Genomic DNA, 15,531 nt, shown 5'->3' on the forward strand with positions numbered 1-15,531 from the left:
GCACTAAGTTTTTGTTTTCTTTCCTTTTTTTAAATGTGTTATTTAGTTATTGTAAGGCAGTTATACAAACATTGTTCAGAGCATGTAAATACGGAACAATCAAGGCTGACAGCGGACCTAGATTCTCCATACAATGCACCCCGCTGCAGCAAGGCATTAATATGCATTAGTATAAACCTGGAGGATAACTAATACTACACTGGAGAGAAACACAGGGAAACATGATGTTGAAATCACTACTGTTTAATTTGTACTTATATAAGATATGTATTTGAGACTGATATACTGCATGGTTTTCTTAGTAATTGTATTACTACAGTGGTCTTGAACTTACATTGATTGTATAGAAGACAATATCATACATGCCAATAAAACAGAGCATATTGTGCAAATCCTGAAGCATTAAACTCTTGAGGCTGACTGTAAAGTTCTTGGTAAAAGACCAAAAATTGGTCCGCAATACCCTTGGGGTAAGTATTCACTGCACCATCGATACCTTTATTGGAATGAATGACACCCCTGGATTTTCTATCAGCAATTGGATGAGCGAGTACACATCCTACCTTTTCCCCATATTCATAGTGGACGGCCCAATGCTTGGCATAGCTGGCTGCAATCTTTTCTCTTAGGGTCCATCCTAATAAAGACCGTTTTTGGGGAATTTCAGAATGAGACTTAAGTAAAGTAGTTTTCTGAAGAAAATTAACAGAATGTATTTTGCAAACTTACAATGGCACACATGTCCCCAGTTTTGCAATTGAATGGTATATACAGTCATGAACCATATGTATTATGCGTGCATGTAACACATATATGGATATAATGCCTAAACACAGGCCATTCTTACCTTTCTTTTGATGTCAGTGAACTGAGAAAACATTAAGGACCAATAGAAGGACAGCTCGACTATGTAGTAGTAATGGAGGTCTGCAGTCAGCGGCTGAAATCATAATGGGTAGAATGCAGTTAATATGATTTTTTTTGTGTGGGAAGATGTTTTAAAAAACTAAGCAGAAAATACGTATTAAAATATTTTATAATTAGAAAGTAAACTAGTTCATACTACCATGTACGAAAAATGCACCCTATTGAAACAAAAACAGACGTGAAACAAAACAAAGCACTTCAACACAAATTTGAATGAATCATTTGACAACTTAAACTATTGAAAATATACAAAATGTGTTGTGGGAATGGTTCTACAAGGCTCCATGAGTGTACTATCAGTTTTAAACACAAGGGAGAAGAAACTGTGGCAAAGCGAAGTGAGCTGGCTTTTTATTAGGGAACATGTTTGATAATAGTTGGGCGATTTTTGTGTCAGTCGTCCACCACTGTCCTGGAAAGAAATTTCCGCAATTAAGCAACATCTCAGATTGTAACAATATGGAAGCTGGCAGTGAGGTACATCTGAGGAACAGACTCAGTAGCAGCTGCTACCGAATGGGGGAGGTGGGGCGATCAGAGGGGGGGGGGGGGAATTAAAAAAATTAGCACTTACCTGAATACTGCCGGCCTTTTCTCCATCCTCTTCACACAGCAGGAAGCACACAGTCTCCCAGAATCCCCTAGCCAAACACATTGCTGTCTTACAGCAGCTTTGTGATTGGTCTGAGCGCCATGGCTCAGTGCTCAGAGAGGGACGGGGAGGCTGTGCATGTCCTCCATCCAGGCTGTACATTACAGCCTGTGGAGAACATGCAAAGCGCGCAAGAAGGTTTGGACTAACTGAGATGGCCGGGCATACCATCATACGCACATAAGATGCAGCCAACACTCTTCCTTCTCGAAGTTAGGGCGCCCTGTGCCGCCCCACCCTAACCGAGTCGGGCTTCCACTCTAAGCTCAATAAAAAAATGTCATGATAATAACGGAGCGTTTTTATCATTTTATTTTTTTGTATTGAGCTTGCAGTTGAAGCAGTGGGGCATCACTCCTCCACCTCAGTAAAGGAGCTGCCGCTGAACAGACTGCATTATTTGAGTTAAGTTGTACCTCCAAGAACAGTGTTCTGAAAAGTAGTCAGAAGATGAAGTATGTGCTGTAAACAGAAAACTATGGAAAGCAAATATTTTGCAGAACAGATATATTTAAATGAATGGCTAGAATTTCCATTGCATCTTTAGAAAAGCCTAAATGCATGTTTATATTTACTCTGTCCACCAAGCTAGCCAAAAAATCAAGAATGTTAAAGTTAAGTTACACAAATGAAAAGGTGAATTAGTTGGATTGGATTGGATGCGGATTTATAGAGCGAATGGTTACCCTGGAGCGTCCCCACGCTATAGAACCCAGACTACTGAGAACAGAGAGTGAGATTAGGGGCCCTGAGGAAACAGAAAGGTTTTTAGAAGCTTCCGAAATCGAAGAAGGCTAGGTTCAGCTCTAAGCTTCAGTTAATACCAATGTTCCTTAATGAGAGGTTAAGACATCCAAACAGCAAAAAGCCATCAACCAGTAAATAAAATGTCACCTTGTCAGCTCAGTAAATGCATTAAAGTAAATCCAGCAAAGTAAATTCAACTAGACTGGGTCTCGAGCTTTGTCTAGTCTTAGGAAGGTTTTAGCAGAGCTTTTAGCCTTGACAATGCTTGTTGTCAACAGCATTAGCACAAAGAAGGAAAAAAACTGTTATCGATGCTGAGCAGCATCAACAAAAATAGAGAAAAAGGCAAATGAATTATCTCCGTGAGTATATGCATGCATGCATCAGCACACATGCTACCGTATACATTATGATGCCTGGGCTACCATTTTTTCCCCCAGTGTTGAACAGTATTATCAAAACTAAAAACCAGTGGGCAGGCATCATAACGCAAGCACACATGTCTGTGTGATGATGCTGCTGCAGCCAATATTTTTACTTTCAGTTTATTGTTCCAAGTGAAGAACACCAATGTTGGAATGGTATATTTGAAGGTAAAACGTGCTCAAAATCGATTTATGGAAAAATGAGCAGCCCAGAAGCAAATCGCCAGACCTCCAACTCCCCACCCCAACAAAAATGTCATTAAAAATAATAGAACAGTGAAGATGCAGGGAAGCAATGGAACATCAGAAGGGAGTAAGTCTACACTTCTAAGCAGTGGGTAGAAAAGGTGGGCAGCGAATGGAGAAAAGTTGAGCGGACAGAAAAAAGCTGGAGAAGCAAGGGAAATGTAAAGTAAAAAGAAGTGCATGGGGATATGAGGGGGAAGCATCACAAATAGCTTAGCATCAAAAAGGTTGAAGTTGAGGTACTGCTTTAATAGAATGGACAAAGTACTGATGGAGCAATGATTCAAGAAAACGGAACTTGCTTGAATCAATTCCTCAATAATAAGTACTAACCTCTAGATATAGAAAAGAAGTGAAAAATAACATACGCACAATATTCACATATGGGGAAGAGAGCTTCTAGCATGCTTAAATAAGAAAGATTAATTTAGAGCGCGTTCAAATCCCGCTTTAAACAGAAAATGCTTCTGCGCATGTGCAACTCATAACCTACGTAAATAAACATTTGATTAACTTGTTTGAGAGGGAAACTCTCACGCATGCGCAAAAATTACTAACCATAGGTCTGGAGGCACTGCGTGCCTAGCATATGCTTGCCTAAAATTTAAAAGAAGACATTGCTGCTAAAGCTTTTGCGTAAAGAAAAAGAATTTAACATGGGATAGAGTAGGAGTGGGTGGTGAACAATGATAATCACATATTAGAGAAATTAACATCTCTTTATGATTCTTTTATTAAAAGTGTACATCTGGGCTGGTATACCTTGACAATGAAAGAACATGGCGCTGGAAGAAAGATAGTACTGCGCATGTTCGGAAAGAGATGGAATGTGACCTAGTGCCTGAAAAGTTGAACAACTGCCAAAGATCAAGAACAGTAGCTGTGTGAACATGGGAACATGTGATATTTGTCAATGAAGCTTGAATAAAATGTTATTTAATTAGTTACAAAATGTGTATGGGAAAGGGTAGACATCGATGAGCTAAAGGGGAGGGGCTTACAAAACAAAAGGGTCTTAATAAATTGGCAATGTCAGCATAGTATGATGTGAACTCCCCTAGTTTCAATGAATCATATATTATATTTTACCGAGATTTGCAACTTTTGAGGGTGGGACATGCAGAAGTGAGAGTACAACTAGGGTGACTTAAGGTGAAAGGGGTGACCCCGATGCCGAGTGAGGTGTGGGCGAGAGCTGCTGCTGCAAGGAAGAAAAACAGACTGATAAGAATCATTCTTGAAAGACAGCCTGATTAGATTGTAGGTTGCAGAAGAATATCGAGGAGGGAGAGAGAGTAAGAGAGTGTTGCGCTCCTGTGCGTCAGGGTTCTAGAGAAGTTTTAGTAAGTATTATCCTATCCTGTCCTATAGTCTTTGACTCTTTATTCTTAATCAGGAGACCTCCTCCAGTCCTTTGGCCAGAGGGTTGGGTTTCCCATTTCACCAGTTGGTAACTATTATTCTGTCTTATATATGCATATCCTTTGCAAATGTATGAGTTGTTAAGACTTTTGTCTATTTATCTATCCACTCCTAATGCATTAAATTGTTGAATGAGTCTATGAACTGAATAATTTTGATAGATGAAACGTTCTCCCTCCCATAAAGTTCATGGAATTTGCACTGTAAATCTGTACAAATGAGAGATCATTTTGACTGAGTTATTAGATAAAATGTAATAAATCCTACTCAGATTCTGTGAATATTTTATTGCAAGTTGTAAGTTATAATTAGTTAATTTGTTAATATCACCAACAACTACTCGACTAATGGTCCATTGACCAAAGGAAGAGTGTTGATCTGTGAAGATTAGGTAGGAATTGACTAATCAAGAGCAAAGTAAATATAAAACTTGACCCCCAGGGGAACAGCCAGGAAACTTGAATGTGTACATGGGCCAATTTGAATTTATTGTTGACTGTGAAGTGTTAATCCCTGGTCTTTTGCTGGATCCGTTTTTTCTGGTAGCAAAGCGATGGTTATTGTCGATTAGTTTGGTGATTAATGATGATTGATTATTGATTATTGATTATGGTCTTTGATTATTAACTATATGTTTAAAACTAAATGTTAGTGTTGTGTTTTACGTTGTCTGGAAGCACAGGTACAGAGATACCTGGGAATCCCGGGAACGGAATTTAGAAGAGTGTGGTAAATGGAAATCACACTGCAGAAGGCTACTCGACTGTTGTCATAATACTAAGAAGCTACGCAAGCTTGGCAGTATTATATTAGGGACTATATCGTATTAGAGTAGGGTGTGAAAGGCTGCAGAGGGCTCACTTGTGAAAATTAGGCCTTACTCAAAAGAGGAGTAGCCCTAGAGCTTAAGTGAAGGGTAAACAGTGGTTTTTACTCATAGTGACCGGAAGGAATTTTCTCTTTGTAGCGAGTGAAGAAACTATCTTTGGTTTAGTGGAGCAGACAGAGTAGTTTTTACGTCGTTACTAACAACATTTGATAAAGAAAAGTTAGAAAAGAATATTCTTGTATTACCTTGTAAAGTGAGGGTCAGTAGCAGGAGCCATACTAACATCACAGAGAGCTGCGCTGGTATTGGTTGATGCAGCGGGTGTAGGAAAACTGCAGATTGTAAAGGGAGGGTCAGTAGCAGGAGTAATACGGACGTCACAAAGTACCGCGCTGGCATTGGTCAGATGAGTGGGTGTGTTGAAAGCTCTGTTTAGTTAATAGACAGGTAGAGGGCTGGCATTGGGTGAAGGAAGGAATATGTAGTAAGCCCTTACTGGACTGTTGGTGTGAGTTGCGCTGGTATAGGTCAAGTGTTAAAGAACAGGGTTTGTGAAAATATGGAAGAGCATTTTTTTGCTGACTGAATTAGTTAAATTGCAAGAATCGGAAGGATGAAACTGATTAATAAAATTAAGAATTTCTTTAAAAAGGACAAGCGCATGTGTATTAGGGTTACAATCACGTTTGACAACTATGTTGATATTGTTGGGGAGAGGCCCAGAGGGAGATACTGCACAAAAGGAATTTATGTTTATGGCTATGGCAGTGTTTAGGTTGATAATAGCAAGAGCATGGTTGGATAAGAATCCCCCGGTTATGCAAACTTGGCTGGCGCATTTATTAGCCACGTATAACCTTGAGAAGGCAATTTATGCACGGAAGGGACAAAGGGGAAGAAGGCTAGGCTTAAAAATCTAGGAGCCAATAGCGAAATGGAAGGAGACTATGGCATTATAGGGTAGTTTATGTGAAATGTAACATGAATTATAAGGTCTATGAAGGGTATGAAAATGTTTGGTAGTTCCAAAAAGAGTTTAAAGCTTATGAAAAGTCGTCAAACTGGATATTGTAAATCGTAAATGTAAATGTAAATGGTTAAATGTATAATATATACAATGTGTGTACTCGAAAAAATAAAAATATATTAAAAAAGGACAAGCGCATAGGGACTAGGGAGGGAATTCTTATGTCACCTCCCAATACGCCAGCTTCCTTTATAATGATGGAGAATGAATATCATACTTGTGTTTGGTTGGAGAATTGGGGAAGTATACACAAGGTGATGGTGTTCTAGCTTTTCTAGAAAATTTAATATTTAATGTTTGGATTCTCCAAAATGTAAGAACCAGGATGAATTTGTTGGAACCAAATCCTAAGTTAACACAGTATGAGGCTTTGGAAGAATGGGAAGTTGAGGAATTTGAACGAGAGAAATACAGAGGAGGCAGAAGAATAAATAGAGGAATTTTACCCAGGTACCCATTGGACACTCGAGGAGACCAAATGAAAAGATGGAGAAGGGCTGTAGTAAAGGAGGGTTTATATCCAGTATTAGCGGCTGAAGATAAGGAAGAGAGCAAGTGTAAGGAAACAATTAAACACATAGATAGGACAGGAATGGGGTGTGATGAGTCCGATGATGAGTAATTAGAAGATATTTTGGTAAAAAGACCCCCGCCTTATCAAGAAAATGTTAAAGTTGCAACTCCACGTGCCCCTATGATGGGAACTCCATCGATTCCACAAGTTCTATATGATCCAACAGTTATTCAAGCCTCACAAGAAAAAGAAAGGGATGTATTGAATAAAACCGAAGAAGAGATAATTCAGAAAATAAATCAGTTAGGTTTAAATGCTGAAGCATTAACAGTGCCAGTAACTTTCGGTCCTGTTATTCCATTGTATGGTGATAAACAAATTACACCAAAATCACAAAATATAGTAGTCACAGAGAATAGTGCTAGAAAAGAGATAGACATATTAGAAGATCAAACTAGTGAGAGGGATTCAAATGTTTCATTGTTAAATCTCCCAAATATTGAGGTTGTGACCGAAACTCCAAAAAGAACTTCACCCATAAATGTAAGAAGGAAAGAACCAGCTGTCACTCCAGTGGCAGGAAATTCTATTGGATTTTCTCCTGAAGATCTAGAGGAATGGGAATAAGGATTGGAAGAAAATAGGAAATACCTCCCAAACCTATAGATGTACGCAAGTTGAGGGTAGATTTGGAAGAAATGATCATTGGTACGATAGGTCTTGACAGATTAGGTTCATATGGAGATGAAGAATTGTTGTTTTCGTGTAAAAGTATAACTTGGAGGACAAAGAATCTTCATGAAAAAATAGCGGAAGCAGCTTTAGAATTTGGAATAGATATAGAGAAATCAGAAATTACACAAAAACCCTATAGATCAGAATTTACTGAGAAGGACTTAGAAAGAAGTTTGAATGCATCAGGAAGAAGATTGCAAATAAAGGACCTAATATACATTTTGAAGAAATGGGGAGACGTAGATAAATGGAGAAGTAGAGGGTCAAGGAAGACAGATGCAGCAGCTACAAAGGAAATATCCACATTTCCGTTGAGGGAGGTAGAAAAGGTGGAAAGGATGTGTCCGATGAGAGAAATCCCTGGTGGTGGATAGGCTCATGTTCCATGGAGTAGCAGGATATTTTGTCCTTTACAAATGATTTTCCCAGATTGAGAGAGACACCACTTGAATGGTACAAGCAGGTAGAGAGGTTTGTAAAAGTTTCAAAGGTTTTGTTGAAAGATTTGGATGGTGTGTTTAATATATTGGTACCTGCAGATTTATGGAGAGAATTTAAAATTACAGTTCATTAGCCAGCTGAAGAATATCTTAGATGCACCTTCAGAGGAAGTATTGAAGAAATATAATCAAGTGATTACCTTTCTAAAAGGAAAGCTTTTCCCTAAAGAAACAGATTGAGTTAAAATAGAACAACTCAAGACCCTATGGAGTCAGTACATGCATACTATGAGAGGTTGTTGCAGGTATTTAAGCAGTATTGTGGATTTGAAAACATTGGTGATAAGGATATGGGACATTTTGTCTATAGATTTGTGTATGGGCTAAGATCAGAAATTAGTCAGATGATTTAACAGCATATGCTTTGTTGGCAAAGCAAGCCAATTGAAGACATCCTAAAGTACGCAAAGTACTGTAGCGATGACATTGATTCAAAACATAAAAAGTTAAAAGAGAAAATAATGTGGGCACAAGTGAAATTGGGAGAACATCAAGAGGCAGCTTCTGGTTCTCAAAATGGCAACCAGACAAATATGCAGAATCAGAATAGTCAAGTATTGAATGGAAATAATGGAAGAGGTTGAATGAATAGAGATTAAGTGAATAAGAAATACCTTTGTCATGAATGTGGAAAGCTTGGACATTGGAAGAATGATTGTAGAAATATACAACAGGATAATGGGGTAAATCAAATTTTAAATCCACAGTCGCAGAATGAGGTGGTTGTGAAGCAACAGCAACAGATAGTTACTCCTCAGTTACAGGTGCCACAAGCCCCTTTGCCCAACAATTTGAGCGCTCAGGTGCAGAGATACAGTGTGAACACCTGATTCCGCGGAGAGAGTGGTAAGAATACATAGACTGTTCAACAATATTGGATGCAAAGTTATGCAAGTGAATCGGGAATGCAACAATAATGGTGCCAGAGGGGGAGGAGGAGTGCGTACGTGGCGCATCCTTGGCGGTAGATCAGTCAGGTCTTTTGTGGATGGAAAAGTTGAAGGAAATGACATCACTTTCCTAGTGGATACTAGTGCTACCCTGTCTACTTTGAGAACAGCAGAAATCCCAAACCTACCCCTCTCAGGAAAAACTATCCAAGTTGTAGGAGTCTCAAATAAACAGATTAGGACCCCAATCACAAAACCAATAGAAGTGAATATTGGGAATTTCAGAGACATGCATCGGTTTGTGGTATGTGACTCAAGTCCAGTACACCTATTAGGTTAAGACTTACTTTGCAAGATGAACCACACCATCTTTTGGACACCTGATGGTGTGGCTTTCCATACACTGAATGAAGTTCTGGCTTTCAAAATGATGCTAGCCAAACAGGGAACAGAAGTGGATGAGATGTTTTCCCTTCTTACTGAGAGTGATTTACCTGATGAACTAAGAAATACAGTGAGGTCAGATGTGTGGGATTTTACGGGAAAGGAGATTGGTCTAATTGAAAAGGTCAGCCCAGTTAGAATTGTGGTTAAAGATGCTACAACATATCCAAATACACCACAATATAGAATGAGTCCTGAAGTCAAAGGAGGAGTTGCCCCGGTAATTGATCAAATGGTTGAACAAGGTATTCTAAAAGAAATATTGAGCAGTCCTAGTACTTCACCAATTATGGGACTTAAAAAGCCCAGTGGAAAATATAAAATAGTGCAAGATTTGAGGAAAATAAATATAATAGTAGTACCCTGTTATCCCGTAGTACAAAACCCAGTAGTGATTCTTTATTAGATACCATGGGATGCACATTGGTACACAGTGATTGATGTGTGCCAAGCATTCTTTTCCATTCCATTACATCTGGTCAGCCAATATATTTTTGCTTTCCGGTTCGGAGACCGTGTTTTGGCATGGTGCAGAGTTCCTCAAGGGTATACAGAGAGTCCTTAAATTTTCAACCAGATTCTGAAAAGATGTTTATAGAATTTGGTTATGCCCGGAATTCAGTTTTGGTGCAGTACATTGATGGCATATTGGTGGCATCAAAAACAAGAGAGGCTTGTGTCACTGACAGAATAGCTATACTGAACCAAGGTATCCTCAGAAAAATGACAGTTTTGCAAACAAGAAGTTCAATATCTTTGGCATAACATAGAAAGAGGAGTCTGAAAGGTGACACCAGAAAGGATAAAAGTGATTCGACGAATGAGCCTGCTTAAAACTAAAAAGGAAGTGCAAATGTTTTTGGGAGTGGTTGGATATTCTCGTGGATACGTGGATTTTCAACGATTGCAAAAACTTTATTAAGGTTGACACAAAAGAATATGATGGATCCAATTGAATGGGATGATGAAAGTGAGGAAGCATTCATTAAATTGAGAAGTTGATTCTGTCAAGCACCAGTACTAGGAACATCAGATTATATGAAAGAGTTTGATTTGTTCTGTTATGAAAGGGAAGGTTGAACACTTTCAGTATTGACCCAGAGACATGAATTGTCATGGCGTCAGTAGAAAACATTTCTGCTACTCTGGATCCAGTGGCTGCAGCATTACCTGGCTGCTTAAAAGCAGTAGCTGCTACTTGCGTGATTCTGGAACAAAGTGAATCAAGTGTGATGGGACATCCTATAAAGGTGTTTGTACCACATTCAGTTGAGATCCTTTTAACAATGACTCGTACTCAACATTTGACCCCTAGTCGGCTGACTAAGTATGAAAGAGTACTTTTGGGTGCTGAAAATCTAAGTGTGACAAGATGCACAATGATGAATCCAGCAACGTTGTTGCCCAATTCCTATTGCGAAGAAGTGAAGGAAGAAATTGATCATGATTGTTTGGATGTGACATAAATGTGTACAAAGCCTCGACCCGACCTCCTTGACGTACCATTGGAAGAGCCAGACTTTGTACTTTTTATTGATGGGTCATGTTTGAGAAGGGAGAATAGAGAATTGATGTCTGGTTATGCTGTATGTACTGTATCAGGTATCATAGAAGCTTCCTGTCTAAGAGAAGTCAGGTCTGCACAAATAGCTGAATTGCTCGCTTTAACGGACAGTCAATATGGTTTTGGGATTGTGCATGACTTTGGCCAATTGTGGCTACAGAGGGGATTTCTGACTTCTTCAGGATCTACAATCAGGAATGGCAAAGATGTTAAAGAACTATTGGAAGATTTACAGTCGCCAAAAGAAATTGCAGAGGTCATGTACCGCACCTAAGTCAGGAAATAATTATGTGACATTGAATAATCGGTACGCAGACCAAGTGGCACACTTCTGTGCAAGAAATACAATGTCCTTGAATAGGGGGATGGAAAAAGAAGTTACCAATTGCCAACTGATATTTTTCTCTGCTTTTGAAACATGGGCTGAAGTTAGACAGTTACAGGATGAGGCAGACACAAAGGAAAAGGAACACTGGATCAAAACAAGTTGCACAAGAAGAGCGGACGATGAAGTATGGGTGTGTCCAGATGGTAAACCAATAATGGCAGATAGTTTGTTGTCACAAATGGCCAGGGTATATCATGGAACCACACACGTTGGGAGGGATGCCATGATTAGACATTTTAGACAAGCATGGTATAATCCGAAGTTAAGGGTAGCCGCAGAAAGTCTCTGTCAAAGATGTTTGACCTGGCAACTGCAAAACCCAGGGAGAAAGACAATGGTCAGTTGGGGAAAGATTGGAAAAGCAGAGGGACCATTTACAAGATTGTAACTAGACTTCACTGAGTTGCCACCGTGCAACGGTTTGAAGTATGTCCTTGTCAGTGTGTGTCTGTTTTCTCGCAGGGTAGAAGCTTAGCCCACAAGGAGGAATGACAGTCTCACAGTTGCCAAACTTCTGTTGAAAGAGCTCATTCCTCGTTTCGGATTTCCAGTCGCTTTGGAATCAGATAGAGGACCTCATTTTAATAAGATAATTGTATTGATTTGTGAAGCTTTCAAAATTGAGCAGAAATTACATTGTGCCTATCGACTAGAAGCTTCTGGAGTGGTTGAGCAGGTAAATGGCACAATAAAATCCAGGTTAGGAAAAGTGTGTGCATCCATTTCACTGAAATGGCTTGATGCTTTGCCCCTTGTATTGATGAGTCTTAGACGCATTCCTGACCGAAGAACAGGATTAAGTCCACATGAAATCCTCATGGGAAGAGCAATGAGACAAGTATTTGTACCTGGCAACAAATTGGTGAATATAACTGATGATCTAATGTTAGACTATTGTAAGGGACTATCTGATCTGGTATGTTCTGTGCCTCACCAGGTTGGAGAAGATACAATCACAGCACAGCCAAACCAAGCTCATGATTTGTGTCCTGGAGATTGGGTTGTGGTGAAAAAGCACACGAGGAAATCGTGTCTGGAACCCAGGTGGAAAGGTCCACATCAAATCCTATTGGTAAAGTGTGCCGGTCTGGCAAATTGGATCTATGCCAGTCATACCCAAAGAGTCCCAAGTCTACCTGAACGATAAAAGCAGCACAAAGAAAAGAGCCAGAAGCTGAAAGTTGTGAGGTTAAATAAATCAGAGAAACAGACTCTGAAGAGCGCATTGACAACAAACAACCACGTACAAGTCAAGTAGAGTGAGCATCAGCTACTGGGACTGAAGAGACTGCTATAAAGACCAAAGGAGAGCTTGAACTTGAAAGAACAGAACAAGCCGTTGAAGAAAACCCAGATTCAGCTCAGTCAGAACTGGAAGAAGAACTCATTGCAGAAAACCAAGATCCAGCTCAGTTAGAATTAGAAAAAGAACGCATTGCAGAAAACTTAAATCAAATTCAATAGCAAGAAGGAAAAGAAAAAGAATCCATTGTAGAAAATTCAGATCCAGTTCATTTAAGAAGAGGGAAAGAATCATTTGGAGAACGTTCAGATCAAAACCAGTCAGAAGAAGAAAAGAGTAGGGAGTCCAAAATTAAGACAAACAACAGAAAAAGAACAGGTAGGGGAATCAGAACAAGAACCACCAAGTGGAAGAGAAAATAAAAGGATACTTGGTAGAGGTGAAGAAGGTGAAAAAGTAGTACAGTCAAAGAGGATCGGAAAGGGTGATTTCTGGCCGAGTGGAGTGAAAAGACAGAGATAAATTCTGAAAAGGAGAACAGGGAAAAAATTAGAAAAGGTAAAAGAGGCGTCAATTCAGGTAGAGCAAGAACAATAAAGAAGAAGATCATTAAGATTCTCAAAGAGAGGAAGAGTACCAAATATAAAATATAAGGCTCCAGAGTGGACCTATATAATACTCGAAGACTTCGAAAATCTTGATCTAAATGGAGAACCAGAAAGTGGCATTGTTGACAGGTTCTGATGAAAGGGAACTGAGACCACCTTAAAGAAAAGACTTTTATACAAAGGGTGGATTGATTGGGAAAATGATCAACCAAAAGGAGAAAAGATCGGAAGGGAAAAATAACTGATTAAAAGCTGAAAGCCTTTGAAGTGTGGGATCATACAAAGAATTTACCTTTTTATAAATGTACAATTTTTTTCCTAGAAAAGAATAAATGTAAAAAAAAAATAGAAATACAATTTTGATACTAAAATGACGTAAGTACAGGTGACTGAGCTTCCGAATTCTAGTTTAAAACGGAGATGTGTTAAATGTTGTTTGTGTAGTATTACACTACTAATATTGATGTGGTTATTGTTAACAGTTGTGATACCTATCCTAATGGTAACTAATATTCAGAATAACACAAATACTAGTGAGAGAGTGAATGTGGTTATTAAAAGAACTACTACTACAGATTTAAGATTAATGGAGAAGAGCATGTATTATTATCATGACAAATCAAGTAGTGATTCGTCATTAAATGTATTCAGTAAACTCCTGTACAATACTTAGATACAATGGATGTGAATAATTGTTACGTTTGCATGAAACTGCCTACTTCTGTCTCAGAAGGTGTAACATACCATCATCAAATTATGGTGTAATTTGTAGTGCTATGACTAGTTTGTTTTATGTTTCTGGTAAGTTGCAATACTATTATAGTAATGTGGATTTAGTCTTTTCAGAAATTCCTATTTGTAGAAATTTAAACCCTGTACTTAGTAGTAAGAATGCAGAATTTATGGGTCGATTTTTCTTAATAACGAATCCCATAGATATAACACACACACTCATACAAACAATCCCTTCATGTCTTTTACGTGATGAAGAAAAAGATTTTTTGAATTTAGTAGAAGAAAGAAGGCAGGATTTCCAAATGAAAGCTGTTGAACAAAAGTCATATGTACCTTCATGGGCTGCTTTAGAAGGGGACTATAAGAAAGGCGCGACTCATGCTGCAATGCTCCTAGATTTGTCAAAATTGGAGAAATTCTGTCTACATAGACTAAAAACTGAATATAATTGTGTATTCATGTATTTCCAGAAATGTAATATGTGTGCAGTAAAAAGGCCTATTAAAGGTTACCAGCACGGTAGTATGGTCATTGTATTCAGAAGGTATACCACATCACTAAGAACAATTAAATGAATGAAATAAGTAAAGGACTAACAAGAAATAAAAGAGCAAGTTTTTCAGAAATAGTAGGTGATATATTTGGACATTGATACAGTCAGTTGGAGTAGTATTGAACTTGCATAAAATAAGTCAATTGTCAACGGATACTGCTGGAGGATTCCTAATGATCATTACTGAAATGGTTGTGATTAGATCTATAGTTTTGCAAATTAGACTTGCCCATGATATACTATTGGCAAAAGAGGGTGGAGTCTGTAGCATGTTGAAAGTTCAACACTGCTGCATATATATCTCAGACAAAAGTAAAGGTATTGAGGGATATATCAAGAATATCACAAAGATTCATAAAGATTTGAGCCAACTGGAGGTTGACGGTGTTTGGGAGAGACTTAGTAAAAGTCTTTCCACTATAGGTAGATGGTTTTCAACTTTTGGAAGTAGTTTACTAGAGGAAATAGTAATCCCCGTAATTACAATAGCATTGTTGATACTAATGAAATCAAAAATAGAAGGATGAGAAGTGAGAGAAAAAGGGAGGAAATTGAGCTAGAGGAAATGAGAGACAATCTGTATGGCAAGATGAAAGAAATGAACTTATAAGAGAAAAATAAGGAAGGTGTAGAAAACAATGTAGATACCAAGATTAAATGATGAAGCTGGCACTTGGTAATGATGGGTATTTTATGATGGCTCCAAAATGCCATCAAATGGGGGATTGATGGAGCAAGGATTCAAGAAAACTGAACTTGCTTGAATCAATTCCTCATTAATAAGTACTAACCTCTAGATATAGAAAAGAAGTGAAAAATAACACACGCACAACATTCACATATAGGGAAGAGAGCTTCTTGAACGCTTAAATAACTAAGAATAATTTGTAGCGCGATCAAATCCTGCTTGAAACCGAAAATGCTTCTGCGCATGTGCAACCAAGAAACTACATAAATAAACATGTGATTAACTCGTTTGAGAGGGAAACTCTCATGCATGCCCAAGAATTACGAACCTTAGGTCTGGAGGCACCGCGTGCCTGGCATATGCTTGCTGAAAATTTAAAAAAGACGCTCTGCTT

The 15,531-nt window shown here is 38.5% G+C and overlaps 1 protein-coding gene across 1 annotated transcript in view; it reads right to left on the bottom strand.

Moving 5' to 3' along the window:
- CERS6 (ceramide synthase 6) overlaps positions 1-15,531 on the bottom strand; it is an 814,747-nt gene that overhangs the window by 302,637 nt on the left and 496,579 nt on the right. Inside the window, exon 6 of the mRNA XM_086956583.1 lies at positions 848-940. Coding sequence (XP_086812709.1) covers positions 848-940 — 93 coding nt within the window. The remainder of the gene's footprint in view (positions 1-847; positions 941-15,531) is intronic.

Source organism: Lissotriton vulgaris, chromosome 2_1, assembly GCF_964263255.1.
Source record: "Lissotriton vulgaris chromosome 2_1, aLisVul1.2, whole genome shotgun sequence".
Classification (NCBI taxonomy): Eukaryota; Metazoa; Chordata; class Amphibia; order Caudata; family Salamandridae; genus Lissotriton; species Lissotriton vulgaris.